Source organism: Engystomops pustulosus, chromosome 10 (assembly GCF_040894005.1).
Source record: "Engystomops pustulosus chromosome 10, aEngPut4.maternal, whole genome shotgun sequence".
Lineage (NCBI taxonomy): Eukaryota > Metazoa > Chordata > Amphibia > Anura > Leptodactylidae > Engystomops > Engystomops pustulosus.
In genome coordinates this window covers 6,929,918-6,955,520 of record NC_092420.1, presented here as the reverse complement: position 1 = coordinate 6,955,520, position 25,603 = coordinate 6,929,918, and the positions used below count along the sequence as shown (strand labels likewise).

Genomic DNA, 25,603 nt, shown 5'->3' with positions numbered 1-25,603 from the left:
ACCCCGGAATAGGAGCCCCTTATCTGACACTTCCAAGAATCCCTCCACAAAGGCGGCTTATAGCGGTGTGTGACGGGCGCAGGAATAAACATCAACTGTGATCTTATCGCAGATGAAAGGGACTTAAGATTGGCCAATCACACGGGACAGCGCCAAATCTGGGGACTAGCAATAGGAAATAGAAGATATTTAGTATTAAAGGGAACCTAATTCTTGGGGTCCATCATGATTCATTATCATGGAGAGGGATTGTGGATACAATGTAGCTTATCTGTTACTGAAGAGGTAGTCACAGCCCCTCCCCTTTTAGCAATGTATCTGAATAATATCATACGTAGGACCCGTTCTTCATGCAAGGTCTCTGATAACGAGACGCCATCCATAACTCTGACAGCGGTGACACACTTATTAAAATAATCCGCCCCCCTCCTGTACGAGTGTGAAAAATAGACGCAATTAATGCAGGATGACAGGAACCTCACGCAGACCTGAGAGCGGATCACTGCTGAGCTCACTGCTCCGTCACACATAGGAGCCAAAATATGACATCCATAAAAAACTACTACTCCCAGCATCCCAAGACAGCTTGGGGGCTGTAGTTGTGCAACGAATCACACTGACGGTCTGAAATGTGTGTAATGCTCCATTTCTCCTGTAGGGGCGCTGTAGGGAAATCACATGGTTACTTCTGTGTTACCCCGATGATCAGAGATGATCACTGAGGGACAATCAGCAGGATTGATTATGTATACTTTAACTTTGGCTGCAACATTTTTAGGGGTGGCAGCACCCTCATTACCTAAGCCAAGCCTCCTGTTGGGGATTACACTCCCCTCTTGCGACACAGGCCCTCTCCATGCTGGACACATCTGACCACTTTACGTTTGCAGCAGATTTAAGCTTTACTGTACTTAACCCCCTCTAATAAAAGTGGTTGGAGCAGTGGGCAAAATCCCTTTAAGCAACGCTGTGACTTCAAAGGAAATCTACAATCAAAATCCATTATGATAAACAACTAAGGACATTACTCATAGATCCGGGCACCGCCACTCTGGTATCTCCTTATATTTGTTATGCATGGCCTCCTTCTTTCTGAGATCAACTTTTAACATTATGCAAATGAACAAGCCAGGAGGATTCTGGGGGGTGTTACCAGAGCCCCTCCATCCTGCATCTTTACAGGCTGTTACACTTTCTGATGTAGTCTCACACAGTGAGAAACGCACAGTGTAACAGCCTGTGAAGATACAGCATGAGGGGCTCTGGTAACACCTACATTCCGGTCAGGAATGGGCACAGATGTTCTGGAGCCTCTACTGTGGTATTTTAGCTCTGAGCTTCGGGTCATTGTCTTGTTGGAAGGTTCGGCCCAGTCTGAGGTCCAGAGCATCAGGAAGAGGTTCTCATCCAGGATATCTCTGTACATGGCCGCATTCATCTTTCCCTCCATTACCCCCAGTGGTCCTGCCCCCCCCCCATATCCTGATGCTGCCCCCCCCCATATCCTGATGCTGCCCCCCCCTATAGCCTGATGCTGCCCCCCCGTAGCCTGATGCTGCCCCCCCCGTAGCCTGATGCTGCCCCCCCCCGTAGCCTGATGCTGCCCCCCCGTAGCCTGATGCTGCTCCCCCCGTAGCCTGATGCTGCTCCCCCCCCGTAGCCTGATGCTGCCCCCCCCATATCCTGATGCTGCCTCCCCCCCCCCCATAGCCTGATGCTGCCCCCCCCATAGCCTGATGCTGCCCTCCCCCCATATCCTGATGCTGCCCCCCCCATATCCTGATGCTGCCCCCCCATATCCTGATGCTGCCCCCCCCCATAGACTGATGCTGCCCTCCCCCCATATCCTGATGCTGCCCTCCCCCCATATCCTGATGCTGCCCTCCCCCCATATCCTGATGCTGCCCTCCCCCCATATCCTGATGCTGCCCCCCCCATAGCCTGATGCTGCCCCCCCATATCCTGATGCCCCCCCCATAGCCTGATGCTGCCCCCCCATATCCTGATGCTGCCCCCCCATATCCTGATGCCGCCCCCCCCCGTAGCCTGATGCTGCCCCCCCCATAGCCTGATGCTGCCCCCCCATATCCTGATGCTGCCCCCCCATAGACTGATGCTGCCCCCCCATATCCTGATGCTGCCCCCCATGTGTCACTGCTGGGATTGGATTTGGCAGGTGATGAGCGGCGCCGGGTTTTCTCCACCGCTTAGAATTATCACCAAAAAGTCCAATCTTCATCTCATCAGAGCAGAGAATCTTATCCCTCATAGTCCAGGTCCTCCATGTGTTTGTTCAGACTTTGGGGCACATATACTTTTTCAAGTTTCCTGAAGTTGGCCTACTTAATCATTGCAATGTATCTTAAGTTTTTTGATGAGTTGCCTACTTTTGTGACTTTTTGTGGTGTGCGATCGCTTAGTTTGGCTGCAGGACCAGGTTGAGGAAGAGTTGAGGTCGTCCAAAACTTCTTCCATGTAAGGATTATGGAGGCCACTGTGCTCTTAGGAACCTTGAGTGCTGCAGAAATTATTTTGTAACCTTGGCCAGATCTGTGCCTTACTACAATTCTGTCTCTGGGCTCCTTGGGCAGTTCCTTAGACCTCATGATTCTCATGTGCTTTGACTGTGAGCAGTCTTATACAGACTGATGTTTGCCTTTCCTAATCAAGTCCAATCAGTTTAATTAAACACAGCTGGAATCCAATGAAGGAGTAGAACAATCTCAGGCAGGATCAGAAGGAAATGGACAGCATGTTACATTTAAGCATCACAGCAAAGGGTCCAAATAATTATGACTGATAATTCAGTTTTTCTTGTTACTGGGGAAGCAGAGTCTACATTACTGGGGGGGGCAGAGGGCACATTACTGGGGGGGTGGTGCAGAGGGCACATTACTGGGGGGGGGGTGCAGAGGGCACATTACTGGGGGGGTGGTGCAGAGGGCACATTACTGGGGGGGGGGTGCAGAGGGCACATTACTGGGGGGGGGCAGAGGTCATCTTACTGAGGGGCAGAGGGCACATTAATGAGCAAAAACAACCTTTTTTGATCTTAACAATTGGCTGCAATGTAACAAGGAGTGAAAAATTGTAAAGGGGTGTGAATACTTTCCGTACCCCCTGTAATTAATGATGGACGGTGTCCTCCATGGGCCAAGTCCTAGAGTATTATGTAAAGCACGGGTATCATGGACGCTTTAAACACCTTCCAAAATAATTTAGATTTATCTGTATCGAAGACTTTGCCCAACGGATCTCCGTTATTTACATCAACGTTTGTAAAGCATCAAATGGCGACAATTTATGCGCGGCTCGGATCGTTAGGTGTCTGCGTCGTGATGGATCGCCGCGCTCCAGCCAGGGAGGGTCATGTGATCCGCCGGGCGCCATGTCACTGATCAGATGAATGTCAGCAAAGAATGTAATTCACGAAGCAATAAGTAAAGTGAATAAGCCCCCCGCCGACCCGTCATCTGTCACTCGCCGGCACGGAAATCCCTGCGGATGGCTACTAGGTGTGACAGCGACCGTCCCGCCATGATTGACACAGCCGGGGCAGCGCCATTTGTATCTTCTTATTAAATACATATGAGGAGCATCCATTATTTATAGGCTGTATGTGCGGATAATGACTGGCGAAACGCCACCAAGGTCACGGATGGCGCCGCTGCAGGGGGCGGAGCCACACACATCAACATTCACCAGCGACTTCCATAATAACCAGAATTTCCATGACGCCGTCCATCATCGCTCGCTCTTCATGACACATCGGATCAGGGGAGTCGGGAGGCGACCGCTGCGGAGGCGGGGAGTTATCGGAGGAGGGGGGAAGAGGTTTATTTATGAAGAGACGGATTTTAGGAGGTGAAAAATGACAATAAATCACAGCAGCGAGAGTGACGGATGCTCGCAGCTTAGATACGGCATAGACATGGTATTATAGTGAGATACTGGAGCATCGCATGATGGGGGTTGTGGTTCTCTAAGGTTATATTCCATTTCATGGGATCAGATACACAGTGATGCAAAAAGCATCACAAGAGAGGATTAGATACAGGAAGTCAGCAGACAGTATCACACAGGATAGGATTAGATACACAGCTCAGCAGACAGTATCACACAGGATGGGATTAGATACACAGCTCAGCAGACTGTATCACACAGGATAGGATTAGATACACAGCTCAGCAGACCATATCAAATAGGATAGGGTTAGATACACAGCTCAGACAGTATCACACAGGATAGGATTAGATACAGGAAGTGAGCAGACAGTATCACACAGGATAAGATTAGATCCACAGCTCAGCAGACAGTATCACACAGGATAGGATTAGATACACAGCTCAGCAGACAGTATCACACAGGATAGGATTAGATACACAGCTCAGCAGTCAGTATCACACATGATGGGATTAGATACACAGCTCAGTTGACAGTATCACACGCCATAGGATTAGATACACAGCTCAGTTGACATTAAAACTTAGATACATCACCTCAGTATACTGTATCAGCCATAGCAGGATTAGATACAGCAGCTCAGCTGGCCGTATCACACACAGTAACAGGCCGCAGACCTCTTCATACATGATAGACTTAGATAACCCCGGGCAGCGTCACAGTAAAGGCTTAGATACATGTGCGCTACATGCGTCTGCCCCTATACATGATGCCTGTAACGTGTCTTCCCTCTGTAGATGAACGACGTCCTGCTCTACACCTACGCCCAGAAGGATGGGAAATACAGACTGAAGAACACCCTGTCCATCCCTGGCATGCGGGTAGGTAGCCACTTACCTGTGCTCCTGTCTATCCCCATGATCCAGGTTCCTAGCACTGTAGTGATGACCTGGTGCACAATGTACCCAGGACCAATACAATTCTAAAAACACAAAGTGTGGCATCACCCTAAATGTCGTACTTATCACCCCCTGTAGGTGAGTCGGCCGATCGTGGAGAACGCCCAGCATGTCCTCAAGATTGAATGCATGGAGTGCTGCCTCATGCTGTCAGCCAGGTAACACAGCACCGCAGACAGGATGACACTCAAAAACTTTCTATAAGGTTTATACTCCAGTCACATCCAAAGCTGCAGTTCAAATTCACCTGGACACCCGGGGAACCAGACTTGTATCCACTGTTATCAGTGATGTGACCTAAGAGCTGAGGGCTAATCGTTATATGAACACCCAAGACCCACAATGCACTGCTCTCTGGCAATTGTATGCAGCTTTGAATGTAACTGGAGTATATACAAAATCTGTAATATATCAATCGCTATGAACTGACACATAAAGGATTATAAGAAGCTTCACTGCCTCAGTGTAGAGATCCCAGAAACAGGCAGATACATCTTACCTGCACTGATACATTGTAACAAACTATCACAGCAGGAAAGACAGCAGGTCTACATCTTGCCTGCACTGATACATTGTAACAAGCTATCACAACAGGAAAAATAGCAGGTCTACATCTTACCTGCACTGATACATTGTAACAAACTATCACAACAGGAAAGACAGCAGGTCTACATCTTAGCTGCACTGATACATTGTCACAAACTATCACTGCAGGAAAGATAGCAGGTCTACATCTTACCTGCACTGATACATTGTCACAAACTATCACAGCAGGAAAGACAGCAGGTCTACATCTTACCTGCACTGATACATTGTAACAAGCTATCACAACAGGAAAAATAGCAGGTCTACATCTTACCTGCACTGATACATTGTAACAAACTATCCCAGCAGGAAAGATCATAGGTCTACATCTTACCTGCACTGATACATTGTAACAAGCTATCACAACAGGAAAAATAGCAGGTCTACATCTTACCTGCACTGATACATTGTAACAAACTATCACAACAGGAAAGACAGCAGGTCTACATCTTAGCTGCACTGATACATTGTCACAAACTATCACTGCAGGAAAGATAGCAGGTCTACATCTTACCTGCACTGATACATTGTCACAAACTATCACAACAGGAAAGACAGCAGGTCTACATCTTAGCTGCACTGATACATTGTAACAAACTATCACAACAGGAAAGACAGCAGGTCTACATCTTAGCTGCACTGATACATTGTCACAAACTATCACTGCAGGAAAGATAGCAGGTCTACATCTTACCTGCACTGATACATTGTCACAAACTATCACAGCAGGAAAGACAGCAGGTCTACATCTTACCTGCACTGATACATTGTAACAAGCTATCACAACAGGAAAAATAGCAGGTCTACATCTTACCTGCACTGATACATTGTAACAAACTATCCCAGCAGGAAAGATCATAGGTCTACATCTTACCTGCACTGATACATTGTAACAAGCTATCACAACAGGAAAAATAGCAGGTCTACATCTTACCTGCACTGATACATTGTAACAAACTATCACAACAGGAAAGACAGCAGGTCTACATCTTAGCTGCACTGATACATTGTCACAAACTATCACTGCAGGAAAGATAGCAGGTCTACATCTTACCTGCACTGATACATTGTCACAAACTATCACAACAGGAAAGACAGCAGGTCTACATCTTAGCTGCACTGATACATTGTAACAAACTATCACAACAGGAAAGACAGCAGGTCTACATCTTAGCTGCACTGATACATTGTCACAAACTATCACTGCAGGAAAGATAGCAGGTCTACATCTTACCTGCACTGATACATTGTCACAAACTATCACAGCAGGAAAGACAGCAGGTCTACATCTTACCTGCACTGATACATTGTAACAAGCTATCACAACAGGAAAAATAGCAGGTCTACATCTTACCTGCACTGATACATTGTAACAAACTATCCCAGCAGGAAAGATCATAGGTCTACATCTTACCTGCACTGATACATTGTAACAAGCTATCACAACAGGAAAAATAGCAGGTCTACATCTTACCTGCACTGATACATTGTAACAAACTATCACAACAGGAAAGACAGCAGGTCTACATCTTAGCTGCACTGATACATTGTCACAAACTATCACTGCAGGAAAGATAGCAGGTCTACATCTTACCTGCACTGATACATTGTCACAAACTATCACAACAGGAAAGACAGCAGGTCTACATCTTAGCTGCACTGATACATTGTAACAAACTATCACAACAGGAAAGACAGCAGGTCTACATCTTACCTGCACTGATACATTGTCACAAACTATCACAGCAGGAAAGACGGCAGGTCTACATCTTAGCTGCACTGATACATTGTAACAAACTATCACAACAGGAAAGACAGCAGGTCTACATCTTACCTGCACTGATACATTGTCACAAACTATCACAGCAGGAAAGACGGCAGGTCTACATCTTACCTGCACTGATACATTGTAACAAACTATCACAGCAGGAAAGACAGCAGGTCTACATCTTAGCTGCACTGATACATTGTAACAAACTATCACAACAGGAAAGACAGCAGGTCTACATCTTAGCTGCACTGATACATTGTAACAAACTATCACAGCAGGAAAGACGGCAGGTCTACATCTTACCTGCACTGATACATTGTAACAAACTATCACAGCAGGAAAGACAGCAGGTCTACATCTTAGCTGCACTGATACATTGTAACAAACTATCACAACAGGAAAGACAGCAGGTCTACATCTTAGCTGCACTGATACATTGTAACAAACTATCACAGCAGGAAAGACGGCAGGTCTACATCTTACCTGCACTGATACATTGTAACAAACTATCACAACAGGAAAGATAGCAGGTCTGTGCAGATCTGTTGTGCCTATTAAAGGGGATGTGACATAAAAGACCCCTATTTGTGGAGAGTCAGAATGCTGGGGGTCTTACGGCTGGGACCACCAGGAATCAGAACCAGGACGGATAGTCCATCTATGGATTCCTGTAGAAGGGACTAGTCATATACAGTGAGGGGTCAGGGGGACTGGAGGTCCTGTATTCTCCTGATAGCTGGGGGTCTGACTATAGGGACCCCCCTACATGTATTATCAGTGATGTGTATACTGGTGACACTTCGGGGGGGTCTTTGCCTGTAATGTATGAAGACGTCCCCCATAATGAGGCCATTGGTTCTGCTCGCCCCTCATTAAGCTGCAGCGCTCTGGACCTTTGGCGTGTGACCCGCTCGCACATATTCCCGTTACACCATAAAAGGTGGAAGCAATTTGCAGGTCTCTCTCCTCCCGGGGGCCGGGGACACGTGTTTGCTGCTCGTGTTGGCGGCTTATGATGTGATTACCCCCCCCGGGGCTGGGACGCACATCACGTATAACGCGTCCACCTGCTAATGACATTTATACAAAGTCTCTGATTGTTATACGGCACCATATGCCGCACACAGGTATCCGATCAGGAACACGGCACAGCATGGGGTCAGGTTATTGTAGGAGACTGATAGATGATAAGAGGGGGCACTAGTGTTACGTCTCAGATCCTGCCCAGCATCCTTCTTGGGAAAATAAAGTATCTTTTTTGTTTTTACTAAATTTTGGAGTTCCGCCCCTCTTTTTGTTGTATAGTACCAGTAGTCTGGCCACTATATGACATACATAGGAGATGGAAAGATACATAGAGGATGGTGCTAGATATACAGGAGATGTAGAGAGAGAGAGAGAGAGAGAGAGAGATAGGAGATGGATACATAGGAGATGGAGGGAGATAGATACATAGTATATGAGGAGAGAGAGATAGATACATAGGAGATAGATACATAGGAGATGGATATATATATATATGAGATAGAGTGCATCTCCTGATGATGGAGCTCTCTCCGTCTGTCTCACGTCTGTACCTTCTTGCCCCGGCAGCTCCTGCTCGGAGAGGGATGACTGGTTCAGTTGCATCGGCAGAACTGTCCAGGAATATTACAAGGCGCCGACTGTCTCCATCTACAGCAACGTGGAGGTAAGTGACAGATCGGAGCACGTGACGGGGACATGTGTATCCCCAGCGGTGGCCAGGACTACTACATAACCTTGAGCTGGTCTCCTACTCCTTCCCGTGTGTATACACAGCAGCCACCAGGAGTGAGCAGAGCTGCAGTGTAAAGCACGGTGGAGAATAAGCGCGCCCGTTGTTTTGAGGTACCCCCCCTTGTCCTGGTGACGCAATGATGTCATCACGCAGGGCGGTAGAATAATGGCTGCAATACTTGCCCTGGATGATTGGGAACCACGCAGACCTTTATTGCGCCAATCTCAGCAGCCATCTTTAATAGTGAGGTTAATGACTCTCCCTCATTACAGCCTCCGCGCCCCCTCCCTCTCCTGCAGACTCACGCGGCTTAACGAGCGGTCAGGAGACGCGCCTTCCGCCATTCACCTTTCTCCACCGATGAGAAATTTGGCAATTAGCGGATGTAATGTGGCGCTGGGAGCCGCGGCCGGACGCTGAGAGTTATATTTGTAGTGATACATAATACAATCCTCCGCATCTTCCCGTGATCAGGACTCATTATGTTACTAAGATTAGCGAGCAGGCGCTCTCTGCGGGCACCTTACTGGTAACACGCTGCTACGTATTATACTGCTCCGAGCCGGAACATTCCACGTGTCTCATCATTACTGGAAACAAAGAGCGAGGATGTAGTGTCAGCCGTACACAGGCCGGGAGGGGGAGATCCTCCAAAACATGGACAGAACCGGGGAGTCAAAAATACAGGATGAACCTAAAGGAACCTGTCAGCAGGTGTGACCATACAGACTTCAGCCAGTGCTATGTATTGTCCCTGGAGAGATGTGTAATCAGACCTCACACTGCTGTGCTCTGTGCTCTCTGCAGCCAGTGTTATGTATTGTCCCTGGAGAGATGTGTAATCAGACCTCACACTGCTGTGCTCTGTGCTCTCTGCAGCCAGTGTTATGCATTGTCCCTGGAGAGATGTGTAATCAGACCTCACACTGCTGTGCTCTGTGCTCCCTGCAGCCAGTGTTATGTATTGTCCCTGGAGAGATGTGTAATCAGACCTCACACTGCTGTGCTCTGTGCTCTCTGTAGCCAGTGTTATGTATTGCCCCTGGAGAGATGTGTAATCAGACCTCACACTGCTGTGCTCTGTGCTCTCTGCAGCCAGTGTTATGTATTGTCCCTGGAGAGATGTGTAATCAGACCTCACACTGCTGTGCTCTGTGCTCTCTGCAGCCAGTGTTATGTATTGTCCCTGGAGAGATGTGTAATCAGACCTCACACTGCTGTGCTCTGTGCTCTCTGCAGCCAGTGTTATGTATTGTCCCTGGAGAGATGTGTAATCAGACCTCACACTGCTGTGCTCTGTGCTCTCTGCAGCCAGTGTTATGTATTGTCCCTGGAGAGATGTGTAATCAGACCTCACACAGCTGTGCTCTGTGCTCTCTGCAGCCAGTGTTATGTATTGTCCCTGGAGAGATGTGTAATCAGACCTCTCACTGCTGTGCTCTGTGCTCTCTGCAGCCAGTGTTATGTATTGTCCCTGGAGAGATGTGTAATCAGACCTCACACTGCTGTGCTCTGTGCTCTCTGCAGCCAGTGTTATGTATTGTCCCTGGAGAGATGTGTAATCAGACCTCACACTGCTGTGCTCTGTGCCCTCTGCAGCCAGTGTTATGTATTGTCCTGAAGAGATGTGTAATCAGACCTCACACTGCTGTGCTCTGTGCTCTCTGCAGCCAGTGTTATGTACTGTCCCTGGAGAGATGTGTAATCAGACCTCACACTGCTGTGCTCTGTGCTCTCTGCAGACAGTGTTATGTATTGTCCCTGGAGAGATGTGTAATCAGACCTCACACTGCTGTGCTCTGTGCTCTCTGTAGCCAGTGTTATGTATTGTGCCTGGAGAGATGTGTAATCAGACCTCACACTGTTGTGCTCTGTGCTCTCTGCAGCCAGTGTTATGTATTGTCCCTGGAGAGATGTGTAATCAGACCTTTGTGTATGTTGTTAGTAGCAGCAGGACTGTGATACATGGATGTACAGTATATTCCAGGAATTTAGCTTATTCAAGTGCACTGGGGCCTGTTCTCACACTGCTCTGCTCTCTGCAGCCAGTGTTATGTATTGTCCCTGGAGATGTGTGATCATACCTCACACTGCTGTGCTCTGTGCTCCCTGCAGCCAGTGTTATGTATTGTCCCTGGAGAGATGTGTAATCAGACCTCACACTGCTGTGCTCTGTGCTCCCTGCAGCCAGTGTTATGTATTGTCCCTGGAGAGATGTGTAATCACACCTCACACTGCTGTGCTCTGTGCTCTCTGCAGCCAGTGTTATGTACTGTCCCTGGAGAGATGTGTAATCAGACCTCACACTGCTGTGCTCTGTGCTCTCTGCAGCCAGTGTTATGTATTGTCCCTGGAGAGATGTGTAATCAGACCTCACACTGCTGTGCTCTGTGCTCTCTGCAGCCAGTGTTATGTATTGTCCCTGGAGAGATGTGTAATCAGTCCTCACACTGCTGTGCTCTGTGCTCTCTGCAGCCAGTGTTATGTATTGTCCCTGGAGAGATGTGTAATCAGACCTCACACTGCTGTGCTCTGTGCTCTCTGCAGCCAGTGTTATGTATTGTCCCTGGAGAGATGTGTAATCAGACCTCACACTGCTGTGCTCTGTGCTCTCTGCAGCCAGTGTTATGTATTGTCCCTGGATAGATGTGTAATCAGACCTCACGCTGCTGTGCTCTGTGCTCTCTGCAGCCAGTGTTATGTACTGTCCCTGGAGAGATGTGTAATCAGACCTTTGTGTATGTTGTTAGTAGCAGCAGGACTGTGATGTATAGATTTATATTCCAAGAATTTAGCTTATTCAAGTGCACTGTGCTCTGTGTAGTCAGTGTTATGTATTGTCCCTGGGGAGATGTGTAATCAGACCTTTGTGTATGTTGTTAGTAGCAGCAGGACTGTGATACATGGATGTACAGTATATTCCAGGAATTTAGCTTATTCAAGTGCACTGGGGTCTGTCCACACACTGCTGTGCTCTGTGTAGTCAGTGTTATGTATTGTCCCTGGGGAGATGTGTATCAGACCTTTGTGTCTGTTGTTAGTAGCAGCAGGACTGTGATGCATAGATGCATATTCAAGGCTTATAGCTTTGTGCATATTAAACTGCTCCACATCATTTCTCCTCCGTTTTGACTAAATTCAGCAGTAGGCATTTAACTGAACACTACTATAATCACTTACAATAGAGGGAAGAGGCTGTGGAGTAGTTCAATGTGGGAGCACAGAGCACAGCAGTGTGAGGACATCCCCCCTGTGCATTCCTGGAATATAAATCCACATATCACAGTCCTGCTGCTACTAACAACATCTCTCCAGGGACAATACATAGCACTGGCTGCAGTCTGTATGGTCACACCTGCTGGTGGGCGTCAGGTGGTCTTGCACATGTTATATTTACAATGTTGGGTGACGCTGTAGACCCCGATGTACCTGCCCTGATGCTGGATACCAGGAGCTTAGCTCTCCCTGTGTAACATCACCACCTAGTGTCTGAAGTGAGGAATTACATCACAAAAATCTGCAGGACGACTTACTAAACATGTCATCTGCCAGGATAATAAACCATGATGACATCCAATCCCTAATGAGTCCACACAGTACCAGTTCCCATTCACTGACAGCAAGCAGAGATTATAGCCCCAGAACGCTCCATTACACAGTCTCCATCTCGCTAGTGGGGGGGGATATTTGTGGGAGCGCCTGGATCATGGATCTTGTTCTCTTTCCCTGCAGATGAGGGAGCGATTGGGGATGTTCCTGGGTGAGCGCCCCCCCAGCATCGCCCACATGTCTCACGTCATGATGTGCATGAACTGCGGCAGCGACTTCACCCTAACCCTGCGACGCCACCACTGTCACGCCTGCGGCAAGGTGAGAGCCCGGATCAATAACAATTATCTCTCAAAGACGAGTCAAGGAGAAGACCCCCTGGATTTAGGGGAGGGGGGGCTGCTAATAGATGAAAAGAGCAAAGACACAAGAACAGTCAGGAAATACAACACCATGAAGAGGAGGCATCACCCGTCCCTCCATTATAACTCCTGGAAGTGTCATAGAGGCGTGGCCCTGCTAACATGGTCTGAGATTGTCAGCACTGATTGGACAGTGTGAGAGTAGGCGGGGATATGCCCTCAGCTGGTAACACCCAGATGCCAATATATTCACATATTTCCAGGAATAATTACAGAGGAACAGTAATACAAAAGATAATGCAGAAGAGAGCAGGAACTTACTAAGATAAGAATGATAGATATGATATGGAACTGATAGATACATATGAGATAGATACATAGGGGATAGAAAGGCAGATCCGGGTGCTTCCCTCTAACACCCAGCACCCAAGTCACCCGCTCCTTCAATCTCTAGATAGATATATGTAAGATCTGCGCCCAGACGTCCCATGATATGTCCCATGATGTGTCCCTCCTGGTCAGGGTCCACTCCAGGTTTCAATAAGCCCCTGGGCGACACAGCCTCAGTGGGCCCCTTTGAAGTAAACTCAAGAAGCAGCATCAAATATTCTGAAACTAAACAGTTAAAATCTTCCCTAGTTTATCATACAGCCCCCTAATGGTTATGTTATATAGGCCCCCCTCAATCTATGGATTCATTACACACAGCCCCCTTAACCCCATGTGGCCCCCCCTAGCAGCACTGGGCCCTGACACCTGCCCAGTGCTGGCCCTGTCTGCAGCACATCGCACCTCCCTCCCCCTCCTGAGATTATTAGGTGAAAGCCTCAGACTCTCCTCCTGTTTTTTGGCAGATTGTTTGCCGCAGTTGCTCGAGAAACAAATATCCGCTGAAATATCTGAAGGATCGTCCCTCTAAGGTCTGCAATGGCTGCTACGCCGAGCTGTGCAGAAGAGGTAGGTCCTGCGAATGCCTGCACCACAGCCCCACCTAGTGGCACGCGGTGATAACTACGGGCGCCGCGTGTTTTATGGACTGCTCCCTATTAATGTGTCTTCTCCATGTTCTGCAGCGCTGAGCAGGATATAAATATGGGATATTAGACATGCAGGCGCGGAGCGAGGGCGCACACCCTCTCCATAGTCCTGGGGTGGGCTCAGTAGACGCGCTGCTGCTTGTAGACAATTCTGGGTGATTTATGTGATATTTTATGCCATCTCTGCTCCATTTACTGTAACAGAGCTGGCGTCAGCCAATGCCAACACGTCCCCGCAGATGCCAAGGTCGGCCGGCAGCGCCTTCACCTCCATGCTCCACAGCTTTCACCCGTCTGCCTTCAAGAGACACAAGAAAGTGCCCTCCGCTCTGATGGAGGTAAGACAATAGCCCCACCCTCTCCTGAAATACTCTGTGCTGCGGGGCCCCCGCTCCTTCCACTATGTAACTCACTGTGTGCCCAAACAGTCAGCAAATATCTCTCCTGAAATACTCTGTGCTGCTAGGGACCCCATGTCTTCCACTATGTCATTTAGAGCCTCTCACCAGTGCAGCGCACTCCTTTCCTCAAATACTCTGTGCTGCTGGACCCTGCTCCTTACACCATGATAATATATGTGACCTCCATGGTCTCCATTTCTCTTCTCACACAACACTGTCCCCTCCTTACTAATAAATCACTGGAGCAGCCTCAAACAAGATCGGCGCAGTCCTCTCCTGAAATACTCTGCGCTGCTCAGAGCTCTTATTCCTTCACTGATGCAGAACAGTATAAAAACAACCGCAAAGCTGTGTGACCTGTTAAAATCAAGTTAATAAAAATTCATTACTTATCCTGAACGGATCCCGAGTTACATCCTGTATTATACTCCAGAGCTGCACTCACTATTCTGCTGCTGGTGCAGTCACTGTGTACATACATGACATTACTTATCCTGTACTGATCCTGAGTTACATCCTGTATTATACTCCAGAGCTGCACTCACTATTCTGCTGCTGGTGCAGTCACTGTGTACATACATGACATTACTTATCCTGTACTGATCCTGCTTTACATCCTGTATTATACCCCAGAGCTGCACTCACTATTCTGCTGCTGGTGCAGTCACTGTGTACATACATGACATTACTTATCCTGTACTGATCCTGAGTTACATCCTGTATTATACCCCAGAGCTGCACTCACTATTCTGCTGCTGGTGCAGTCACTGTGTACATACATGACATTACTTATCCTGTACTGATCCTGAGTTACATCCTGTATTATACTCCAGAGCTGCACTCACTATTCTGCTGCTGGTGCAGTCACTGTGTACATACATGACATTACTTATCCTGTACTGATCCTGAGTTACATCCCGTATTATACTCCAGAGCTGCACTCACTATTCTGCTGCTGGAGCAGTCACTGTGTACATACATGGGATTACTTATCCTGTACTGATCCTGAGTTACATCCTGTATTATACTCCAGAGCTGCACTCACTATTCTGCTGCTGGTGCAGTCACTGTGTACATACATGACATTACTTATCCTGTACTGATCCTGAGTTACATCCTGTATTATACCCCAGCGCTGCACTCACTATTCTGCTGCTGGTGCAGTCACTGTGTACATACATGACATTACTTATCCTGTACTGATCCTGAGTTACATCCTGTATTATACTCCAGAGCTGCACTCACTATTCTGCTGCTGGTGCAGTCACTGTGTACATACATGACATTACTTATCCTGTACTGATCCTGAGTTACATCCTGTATTATACCCCAGCGCTGCACTCACTATTCTGCTGCTGGTGCAGTCACTGTGTACATACATGACATTACTTATCCTGTACTGATCCTGAGTTACATCCTGTATTATACTCCAGAGCTGCACTCACTACTCTGCTGCTGGTGCAGTCACTGTGTACATACATGACATTACTTATCCTGTACTGATCCTGAGTTACATCCTGTATTATACTCCAGAGCTGCACTCACTATTCTGCTGCTGGTGCAGTCACTGTGTACATACATGACATTACTTATCCTGTACTGATCCTGAGTTACATCCTGTATTATACTCCAGAGCTGGACTAACTATTCTGCTGCTGGTGCAGTCACTGTGTACATACATGACATTACTTATCCTGTACTGATCCTGAGTTACATCCTGTATTATACTCCAGAGCTGCACTCACTATTCTGCTGCTGGTGCAGTCACTGTACATACATGACATTACTTATCCTGTACTGATCCTGAGTTACATCCTGTATTATACCCCAGAGCCGCACTCACTATTCTGCTGCTGGTGCAGTCACTGTACATACATGACATTACTTATCCTGTACTGATCCTGAGTTACATCCTGTATTATACTCCAGAGCTGCACTCACTATTCTGCTGCTGGTGCAGTCACTGTGTACATACATGACATTACTTATCCTGTACTGATCCTGAGTTACATCCTGTATTATACTCCAGAGCTGCACTCACTATTCTGCTGCTGGTGCAGTCACTGTGTACATACATGACATTACTTATCCTGTACTGATCCTGAGTTACATCCTGTATTATACCCCAGCGCTGCACTCACTATTCTGCTGCTGGTGCAGTCACTGTGTACATACATGACATTACTTATCCTGTACTGATCCTGAGTTACATCCTGTATTATACTCCAGAGCTGCACTCACTACTCTGCTGCTGGTGCAGTCACTGTGTACATACATGACATTACTTATCCTGTACTGATCCTGAGTTACATCCTGTATTATACCCCAGAGCTGCACTCACTATTCTGCTGCTGGTGCAGTCACTGTGTACATACATGACATTACTTATCCTGTACTGATCCTGAGTTACATCCTGTATTATACCCCAGAGCTGCACTCACTATTCTGCTGCTGGTGCAGTCACTGTGTACATACATGACATTACTTATCCTGTACTGATCCTGAGTTACATCCTGTATTATACCCCAGAGCTGCACTCACTATTCTGCTGCTGGTGCAGTCACTGTACATACATGACATTACTTATCCTGTACTGATCCTGAGTTACATCCTGTATTATACCCCAGAGCCGCACTCACTATTCTGCTGCTGGTGCAGTCACTGTACATACATGAAATTACTTATCCTGTACTGATCCTGAGTTACATCCTGTATTATACTCCAGAGCTGCACTCACTATTCTGCTGCTGGTGCAGTCACTGTGTACATACATGACATTACTTATCCTGTACTGATCCTGAGTTACATCCTGTATTATACTCCAGAGCTGCACTCACTATTCTGCTGCTGGAGCAGTCACATCAGGCCAGCAGGGGTAGTATCTGATCCCCTCTCTGTCTGTGATTACACATGTGAAGCACTTGCTGCATATTCATAAGAGCATACTGCATGAATATTTGCCATTGTACCCCAGGGAAACATGTAATTACTCGCCTCTGTGTCTTCAAGTGTAACATACGACGCGTCTCATGGCGGGTATTAGTAGCGCACACATTGCGCCATTGTGCAGGAACAGCTGCGCTGTAGGAGATGCAGATATGGTGTTATAAGTGAAGTGAAACCATCCTGCTCTGTGTTACCTCCTCCTTCAGGGGCAGAGGTGCTCAGTGATGACTGGTGCAGGAGCTGACAATCTACTGTGTGTGTATGTGACGTCATGTGATCTCTGTCCCTCCACAGGCCGCAGCTTCCGGGGAAAGTTCTTCCATTAGCGGCTATTTACACCGGTGCAAGAAGGGCAAAAAATACTGGAAGAAACGCTGGTTTGTTATTAAAGGCAAAGTGCTGTACACGTACACGGCCTGCGAGGTGAGGGGGCGCTCAAACTGTACATTTATAGCTTATTGTCACCATACAGAACACAGCCAGGGTTAGCTATGGTCCCTGGAAAGATGTGGAATCAGACCTTTGTGTAGCAGGACTGTAAAATATATGGATTTATATTGTCATTTTCTCCAGGGAGCGTGGTCCTCACACTGCTGTGCTCTCTGTAGCTAGTGTTCGGTATTGTCCCTGGAGTTGTTTAATCAGACCTTTCTGTATGTTAGTAGCAGCAGAACTATGGATTCATATCCCTGGATTATAGCTTCTCCAATAGGAGGTTATCCTCACACTGCTGTACTCTTATTTCTCTGCATACAGTCACCCCCTTTCAGCAACTGTTGTAGTTTCCCAAAGCGTAATCCTTTCCTTAGAGGGGTATTGGATAGGCCTAATGTAGACTACACAGAGCACAGCAGTGTGAGGACAACAACATTAATAGAGATCACACAAAGAAAGTTCTGTAATTTTCTAATGGACTTTGTTTCACTCTCACAGAACTCTAAAGATCTCCGCTTGCTGTCTGCAAATGTTCCAGTACTGCATAACCCCAAAGACTAAGTTGTAATCCTAACAGCTGAGGGTTTGCTACAACTGTATCCAGTCTAGAAAATCCTTTGTGAAGACAATACTTTGTGCTACTCTCTCCCCTGACCTGATATTACGTTACAATGTGTCAGTGCAGATAAAAGCCGTGAGAAGTATTAGATCCCATTTACTGACTGCAAGCAGAGATCCTAAAACAAAAAAAAGTACATTATTAAAAGATCCCTTTAATTTGTGAGGTAACATTGGTATCCCCATATATATCCTGTGTGGTGTATTACATCACTGACCTCCTATACCCCCTTGTATATACATTGTATCCATCCTGTATGCTGCATAGTAACACTGCCCCCCATACCCTCTCCTATATACCTAGTATCCATCCTTTGTAGTGTAACACTGCCCCACTACCCTCCTGTATATACAATATATCCATCCTGTGTAGTATATAATAACTCTGACATCCTGTATATACATTGAATCCATCCTGTGTAGTGTATAGTAATAATTATCCCAGTAAGTGATTGTCCTGCCTATACATTGCTGTACAGTAACACTGACCCCCCCCCCCCATTCCCTCCTGTATATACATTGTATCCATCCTTTGTAGTGTAACACTTCCCCCCCCCCCTGTATATACAATATATCAGTCCTTTGTAGTATATAACTGACATCCTGTATATACATTGTATCCATCCTGTGTAGCGTATAGTAATGCTGATCTAAGTGATTGTCCTGCCTATAATCCCTGTATATACATTGCTGTATAGCTACACTGCCCCCCCCCATTCACCCCTGTATATACATTGTATCCATCCTTTGTAGTGTGATAACACTGATCCTAGGATGTAACTGTCATGTCTATACCCCCCTGTATATACAGTGCATCAATCCTGTTATATACATTATATCCACCCTTTGTAGTAAATAATACAGACCTCCTGTATATACATTGTATCCATCCTTTGTAGTGTGATAACACTGATCCTAGGCTGTAACTGTCATGCCTATACCCCCCTGTATATACAGTGCATCAATCCTGTTATATACATTATATCCACCCTTTGTAGTAAATAATACAGACCTCCTGTATATACATTGTATCCATCCTTTGTAGTGTGATAACACTGATCCTAGGATGTAACTGTCATGTCTATACCCCCCTGTATATACAGTGCATCAATCCTGTTATATACATTATATCCACCCTTTGTAGTAAATAATACAGACCTCCTGTATATACATTGTATCCATCCTTTGTAGTGTGATAACACTGATCCTAGGCTGTAACTGTCATGCCTATACCCCCCTGTATATACAGTGCATCAATTCTGTTATATACATTATATCCACCCTTTGTAGTAAATAATACAGACCTCCTGTATATACATTATATCCACCCTTTGTAGTAAATACGGACCTCCTGTATATACATTGCATCCATCCTGTGTTTAATGTATGGTAATGCTGATCCAAGTGATTGTCCTGCCTATACTCCCTGTATATACATTGCTGTATAGTTACACTGACCACCTATACTCCCCTATATACATTGTATCCATCCTGTGCTGTATAGTAACACTGACCCCCTATACTCCCCTATATACATTGTATCCATCCTGTGTGCCGTATAGTAACACTTACCCCCCTGTATATACATTGTATCCATCCTGTGTGCCGTATAGTAACACTTACCCTCCTGTATATACATTGTATCCATCCTGTGTGCCGTATAGTAACACTTACCCTCCTGTATATACATTGTATCCATCCTGTGTGCCGTATAGTAACACTTACCCCCCTGTATATACATTGTATCCATCCTGTGTGCCGTATAGTAACACTTACCCTCCTGTATATACATTGTATCCATCCTGTGTGCTGTATAGTAACACTGACCCTCCTGTATATACATTGTATCCATCCTGTGTGCCGTATAGTAACACTTACCCCCCTGTATATACATTGTATCCATCCTGTGTGCCGTATAGTAACACTTACCCCCCTGTATATACATTGTATCCATCCTGTGTGCCGTATAGTAACACTTACCCCCCTGTATATACATTGTATCCATCCTGTGTGCCGTATAGTAACACTTACCCCCCTGTATATACATTGTATCCATCCTGTGTGCCGTATAGTAACACTTACCCCCCTGTATATACATTGTATCCATCCTGTGTGCCGTATAGTAACACTTGCCCCCCTGTATATACATTGTATCCATCCTGTGTGCCGTATAGTAACACTTGCCCCCCTGTATATACATTGTATCCATCCTGTGTGCCGTATAGTAACACTTGCCCCCCTGTATATACATTGTATCCATCCTGTGTGCCGTATAGTAACACTTGCCCCCCTGTATATACATTGTATCCATCCTGTGTGCCGTATAGTAACACTTACCCCCCTGTATATACATTGTATCCATCCTGTGTGCCGTATAGTAACACTTACCCTCCTGTATATACATTGTATCCATCCTGTGTGCCGTATAGTAACACTTACCCCCCTGTATATACATTGTATCCATCCTGTGTGCCGTATAGTAACACTTGCCCCCCTGTATATACATTGTATCCATCCTGTGTGCCGTATAGTAACACTTACCCTCCTGTATATACATTGTATCCATCCTGTGTGCCGTATAGTAACACTTACCCTCCTGTATATACATTGTATCCATCCTGTGTGCCGTATAGTAACACTTACCCTCCTGTATATACATTGTATCCATCCTGTGCCGTATAGTAACACTTACCCTCCTGTATATACATTGTATCCATCCTGTGTGCCGTATAGTAACACTGACCCCCTATACTCCCCTATATACATTGTATCCATCCTGTGCTGTATAGTAACACTTACCCCCTATGCTCCCCTATATACATTGTATCCATCCTTTGTAGTATATTAACACTGAGCCTGAGTGAAGCTGCCCCCCCATTGTTCAAATCTAACAAAATTGATGTCAAATATTTGTGCCGCTATCGTTAAGATATCAATATAAGCTTCCAGAGGTCAACCAGCCCCCCCAAACAAAACTGGAGCCAATAAATTCTGCTAGGTTTGTGCTGCCTTTGTTTTGAAGATATAAACTAAATTTTAAAATTCAGAAGGTCAGACAGCCCCCCCCCCCCCATTAACTGAAACAAAAGTGGTGTCAAACGTTTGTCCAGCAAAAATTTTATTGATCATTTTTTCCAGAGGTCATCAGAGTTCATTCCTTCTAAAGTAAAATGTGCTTGCTAGCTCCCCCTGGTGAACAAACCAGAGAAGTGTCACTAGGTTTGTGTGTTGTTTTTTTAGCAGTTCATCCCAAACACCTTAACTTATGTAAAAAACTAAACATACCTTAAAAACTATAGCGGCACATATGAAAATTTTTGCTGCACAAGCGTTTAACACGGTTAATGTGTGTGTGGTGGGGGAGGGGTGGCTGACCTTTACAATTTAGTTAATATCTCCAAAGGAAAAAAAAAGCAGCACAAACAAACATTTGAGCAGCTACCGATGGTCTGATCACCTCCTCCGATTGATGCATCAAGGACCCCCCCTCCCCCCCCCACATCTCCAGATGATTCACTTTTTGTTTTCCTTCATCCTTTTCTAGGACAAAATTGCCACAGAAAGTTTACCCCTATTAGGTTTCCACATTGTGCCTGACAACTGGGACCAGAACCCCAAACTGGGCACAGTGTTCCAGCTGTACCACAAGCAGAACCTGTTCTATAGCTTCAAGGCAGCAGACACCAATGCCGCCATCAGGTACCATCTCCGGCCTGCTGCTGCCTCTCCGCCTTCCTATCTGGTCTGTCCTTGTGTCTACGGGGCATGCTGGGAGTTGTAGTTACTACACTGCTACAGAGGCATAGGATGAAGACCCACCACCTTTCACATTATAGAATATAGAGGGTTCAGCAGGACCAGGCCTTTACATCCTGCAAATGGGTTCTAAGAGTTTTGTGACCTAGGGGCCTATAACATGATCCTGTAGTCATTAGCGCTCATCTTGCCTTATACCTGGTAACAGATTATATACAGTATTAGCTGAAGAGACAGAGAAAGTCTGGGTCAGCAGGGATGTGGATCCATTAAAGGGGTTACCCCACCAACATAGTACTGTACCCCAGATCAACAGAATGTACCTGCTGCTCTATTCATCTCTATGGTGCGGATGAAGATAGCATAGTACAGCGCTAGGTTATCTCCATCAGTACAATGGGCAGCAGAAAGAGCAACAGCGCAATGTCCGGCCTGCTGATCCATTCATTCATTGGGGATACAATGATGCCCCATTCTCCTGATCCTGTGTATAGGGGATAACTTGTTTAAGACTAGACAACCCCTTCAAGAAAATACCCAGAATACACCCCTACATTTGTATAAATGGACGTGATCCAAGAACAGCAAGTCTGAGTATAGTCTATAGTGGATGTGAGCCCCTCCGCCTCTGAGCACATAGGGGCACATAGGGGATCGATCCCACCAGTCCCTGGCACTAGGACTCCCATCAGATATCCCAGATCAGCCCAACATCCTGGTTCTTCCTCTTTTTTTATTTTTCAAATCTTCTCTCATTTCCTTTTCTGGCTGATATGTGAATGTTCTATACAATATTACTGAATACTTGACTAACTACTGCACGTTCAATCTACAGGGTGCCAAAACTACAACTCCCAGCATGCTCCACAATGCTAAGAGTCATAGTTTCACAGCAGCTGGGGAGCCACTTCTCTGAAGAGCAGGCCATCCCCGATTCATGTGGTCTCTAACTGACCCCCATCAAGTATCTAGAAAGGTTTCATACTCCAGTCACCTCCAAAGCTGCAATTGAAATTGTGTAAAGTTTTTCGCCCCTGCTGGAAGAGCAAATGGAAAAAAATCGAGCAGTGTTCACAAGTTCTGGGGAAGGAGGGTGTTACCAGAGCTCTTCCATGCTGCAACTTCACAGGCTGTTACACTGTACAAGAGCATTTCCCCCTCCCACTGTGAAAGATTACAGGGTGAAGTGCTGAGGAAGCAGGAGAGGCAGTGTAACAGCCTGTGAAGCTACATCACTTCTGGTTTATCAGCCAATTTTAAAAGTTGATTTTAGACAAAAAGAGGCCATGGATAACAAATATAAGAGAATTACCACAGATTGGAGATTTCCTTTAAGCAAAACACTGAATGCAGCTTTAGGTGTGAATGTAGTGTGAAAAAGGAGGATGCAATCTGCACCCAAAGACAATACAAATTATTTACCTGCGACTTTCCTTCATCTTTACTTTAATGAACTCAATATTCTAAGAATTAAAAAAGAAACAAAAATTAAAATTAAATGACAAACCTCCGAGGCCATAAAACCCTTTACAGCAGCGCTACGCTTTACTGCAGACGCTTTGTTATTAGAATCACCCCATAAATCCTCCTTTTTCTCGTCTCTTGCAGGTGGGTTGAGGCCATTAAAGCCGCGTCGGTCTTATAGCATCCGCTCCCCGCAGACGCCGCTCAAAACAATGAACATTATTGTCAGAATGTAAATTCAATGATTTCAGAAACAAAAAAGAAAAAGGGAACCATTTTTTTTTGAAAGAGGATCCTCTGGCGCCCCCCGCTGGCCACAGACTGGACCTTCATCCTCCTCAGCTCTCTTATGGGTGGAATGTATTATGGGTGCTGGCAGGGGTCTCCCTCACCTCCTCGTCACTTTGGGTTTTACCAAAAAGGACAATACCCCCCCCTGGCCCCTGTTTACACCTTCCTTATGGCATTTAGCAGGTAATTTTATATGGTTTTTAGCGACCTCTATGGAGGCGGGTGCCAGCCACACGTCTATGATCATTATGGAAGACACCCACCCTCCGCCAGGACCTGCAGGCTTATTTTATATGCATTGTCACGTGCCTATAGACAGAACGGCATCGAGGGTGGAGTTCCCCTTTAAGCAACCTGACAAACCTCTAATCTATGAAACCTCTCCCATATGATGGAGGAGCAGGGAAGCCGACCTATACTTTATACTGGACTTGGAATCCGACCCCAGAAATACATAGCACAGTCCTCATTCCTGTGGTCATCACCCAGCTTTCCTCAAAGCCTGAACGTAAGAAACATCTGCATTGCTATGTACTGACATCAACATAAAACTCCGATCCAGTGCATCCAGACTCATGAACCAGGAAGCTCAGGATGAATATAAAGCAGTGCATGTAGGAGGATACACAACATTGCTGAATCCATTACTACAATCTACAGGCTGGTGAAGGCATGCTGGGTCTAGTAGTCCCCTGCCTGTATTCCTATGATAAGTGCATTGCGGACACCCTGGGTTGTCTCCATGATAGAAGCGAGTTGTGCTATGCCGATGTTTACAGAGAACTTGCTATTCTTTACAATACAGAAGCCTTAAGACGTCCGATTCACAGCTAACACAAAGCCAGGATCACCTCCAAATAAGAATCAGTGAGGATCTGTAAGAAGTATCTGTACAAATAAAGATGTTTAACAGTGTTGTCATTATATACCATGTGTCTGTCTTACTATATGATCTGTTCTGGCCTCCATGCTTTACCCTGCAGCTTTACTTCCTTATATACACTGCAACATAGACACAGCAAACTAAAGAACGAAGGGAAGAGCTCAGAGATCCACATACAACAATGGCCATAATGTATCTGTATTACAGCAGCAAATCCTTTATTGACCCGAAACAGAAAAATTACTGATCCCTATGGAGCCGATACTTCAGGTGGAATATGATCCATATAGGAGGTGCATGACCTCTGTATAAGCCCACAGGCTAAAGTCTGGTCTTCTGTGCGAGTCCATCATCCCTATGGTCCTGCTAGTCCAGGTGTGAGGATCCCAGCGAGTCCCTATCATCCCTATGGTTACTTTTCAGCTTCCCAATGGGTGCCGGGTCCTGGGTACTAATGAAGGAATTATCAGGCATCATAATAGTAACTGGGGAGAGAAGTCCTGGCAGGTGACAGCCCAGAGACTGTTACACAAAGATAAAAATAAGGACAAGAATAAGACCCAAGTATTTTTTTTAATGAAGACTACATTTATGTTCAATAAAATCAACAGAAAACACTATTCCTATTGTGTTAAAAAGATGTAAAAATCATTTATAAAAAGCCCCACAGAGAAAATGCACCACCCCATGAATATATATAGCTCAGCCAGCAGCGCAAAAGGCAAGACTAGATCCAACTTGATTTCTGATTTCCTGGAGTTCAATTTAAATGCCATAACACCTTATCAAAGGACAGACAAAGTAGTATCTACTACTATAACTACTACTATAATACCGCCCCCCGGGTACAAGGATATAACTACTATAATACTGCCCCCTATGTA

At 45.9% G+C, this 25,603-nt stretch overlaps 1 protein-coding gene and 1 long non-coding RNA gene across 11 annotated transcripts in view; one reads left to right on the top strand and one right to left on the bottom strand.

Moving 5' to 3' along the window:
* FGD5 (FYVE, RhoGEF and PH domain containing 5) overlaps positions 1-24,844 on the top strand; it is an 81,623-nt gene extending 56,779 nt beyond the window's left edge. For 4 of the 10 annotated variants that reach the window (XM_072127124.1, XM_072127122.1, XM_072127120.1 and 1 more), the window contains exons 13-21: positions 4,701-4,784; positions 4,941-5,020; positions 8,812-8,908; positions 12,710-12,847; positions 13,743-13,845; positions 14,130-14,263; positions 17,567-17,695; positions 21,870-22,024; positions 22,917-23,668. In XM_072127124.1, coding sequence (XP_071983225.1) covers positions 4,701-4,784; positions 4,941-5,020; positions 8,812-8,908; positions 12,710-12,847; positions 13,743-13,845; positions 14,130-14,263; positions 17,567-17,695; positions 21,870-22,024; positions 22,917-23,031 — 1,035 coding nt within the window. In that variant the 3' untranslated portion in view covers positions 23,032-23,668. Of the gene's footprint in view, positions 1-4,700; positions 4,785-4,940; positions 5,021-8,811; positions 8,909-12,709; positions 12,848-13,742; positions 13,846-14,129; positions 14,264-17,566; positions 17,696-21,869; positions 22,025-22,916; positions 23,670-23,689 lie in introns of those variants that run through there. The other 6 variants (XM_072127125.1, XM_072127123.1, XM_072127127.1 and 3 more) reach the window with 5 other exon arrangements.
* LOC140103854 (uncharacterized) overlaps positions 22,475-25,603 on the bottom strand; it is a 9,056-nt gene continuing 5,927 nt past the window's right edge. The window contains exons 2-3 of the long non-coding RNA XR_011850194.1: positions 23,504-23,544; positions 22,475-22,565 (exon numbers count right to left, since the gene is read on the bottom strand). This is a non-coding gene — a long non-coding RNA (uncharacterized lncRNA). The remainder of the gene's footprint in view (positions 22,566-23,503; positions 23,545-25,603) is intronic.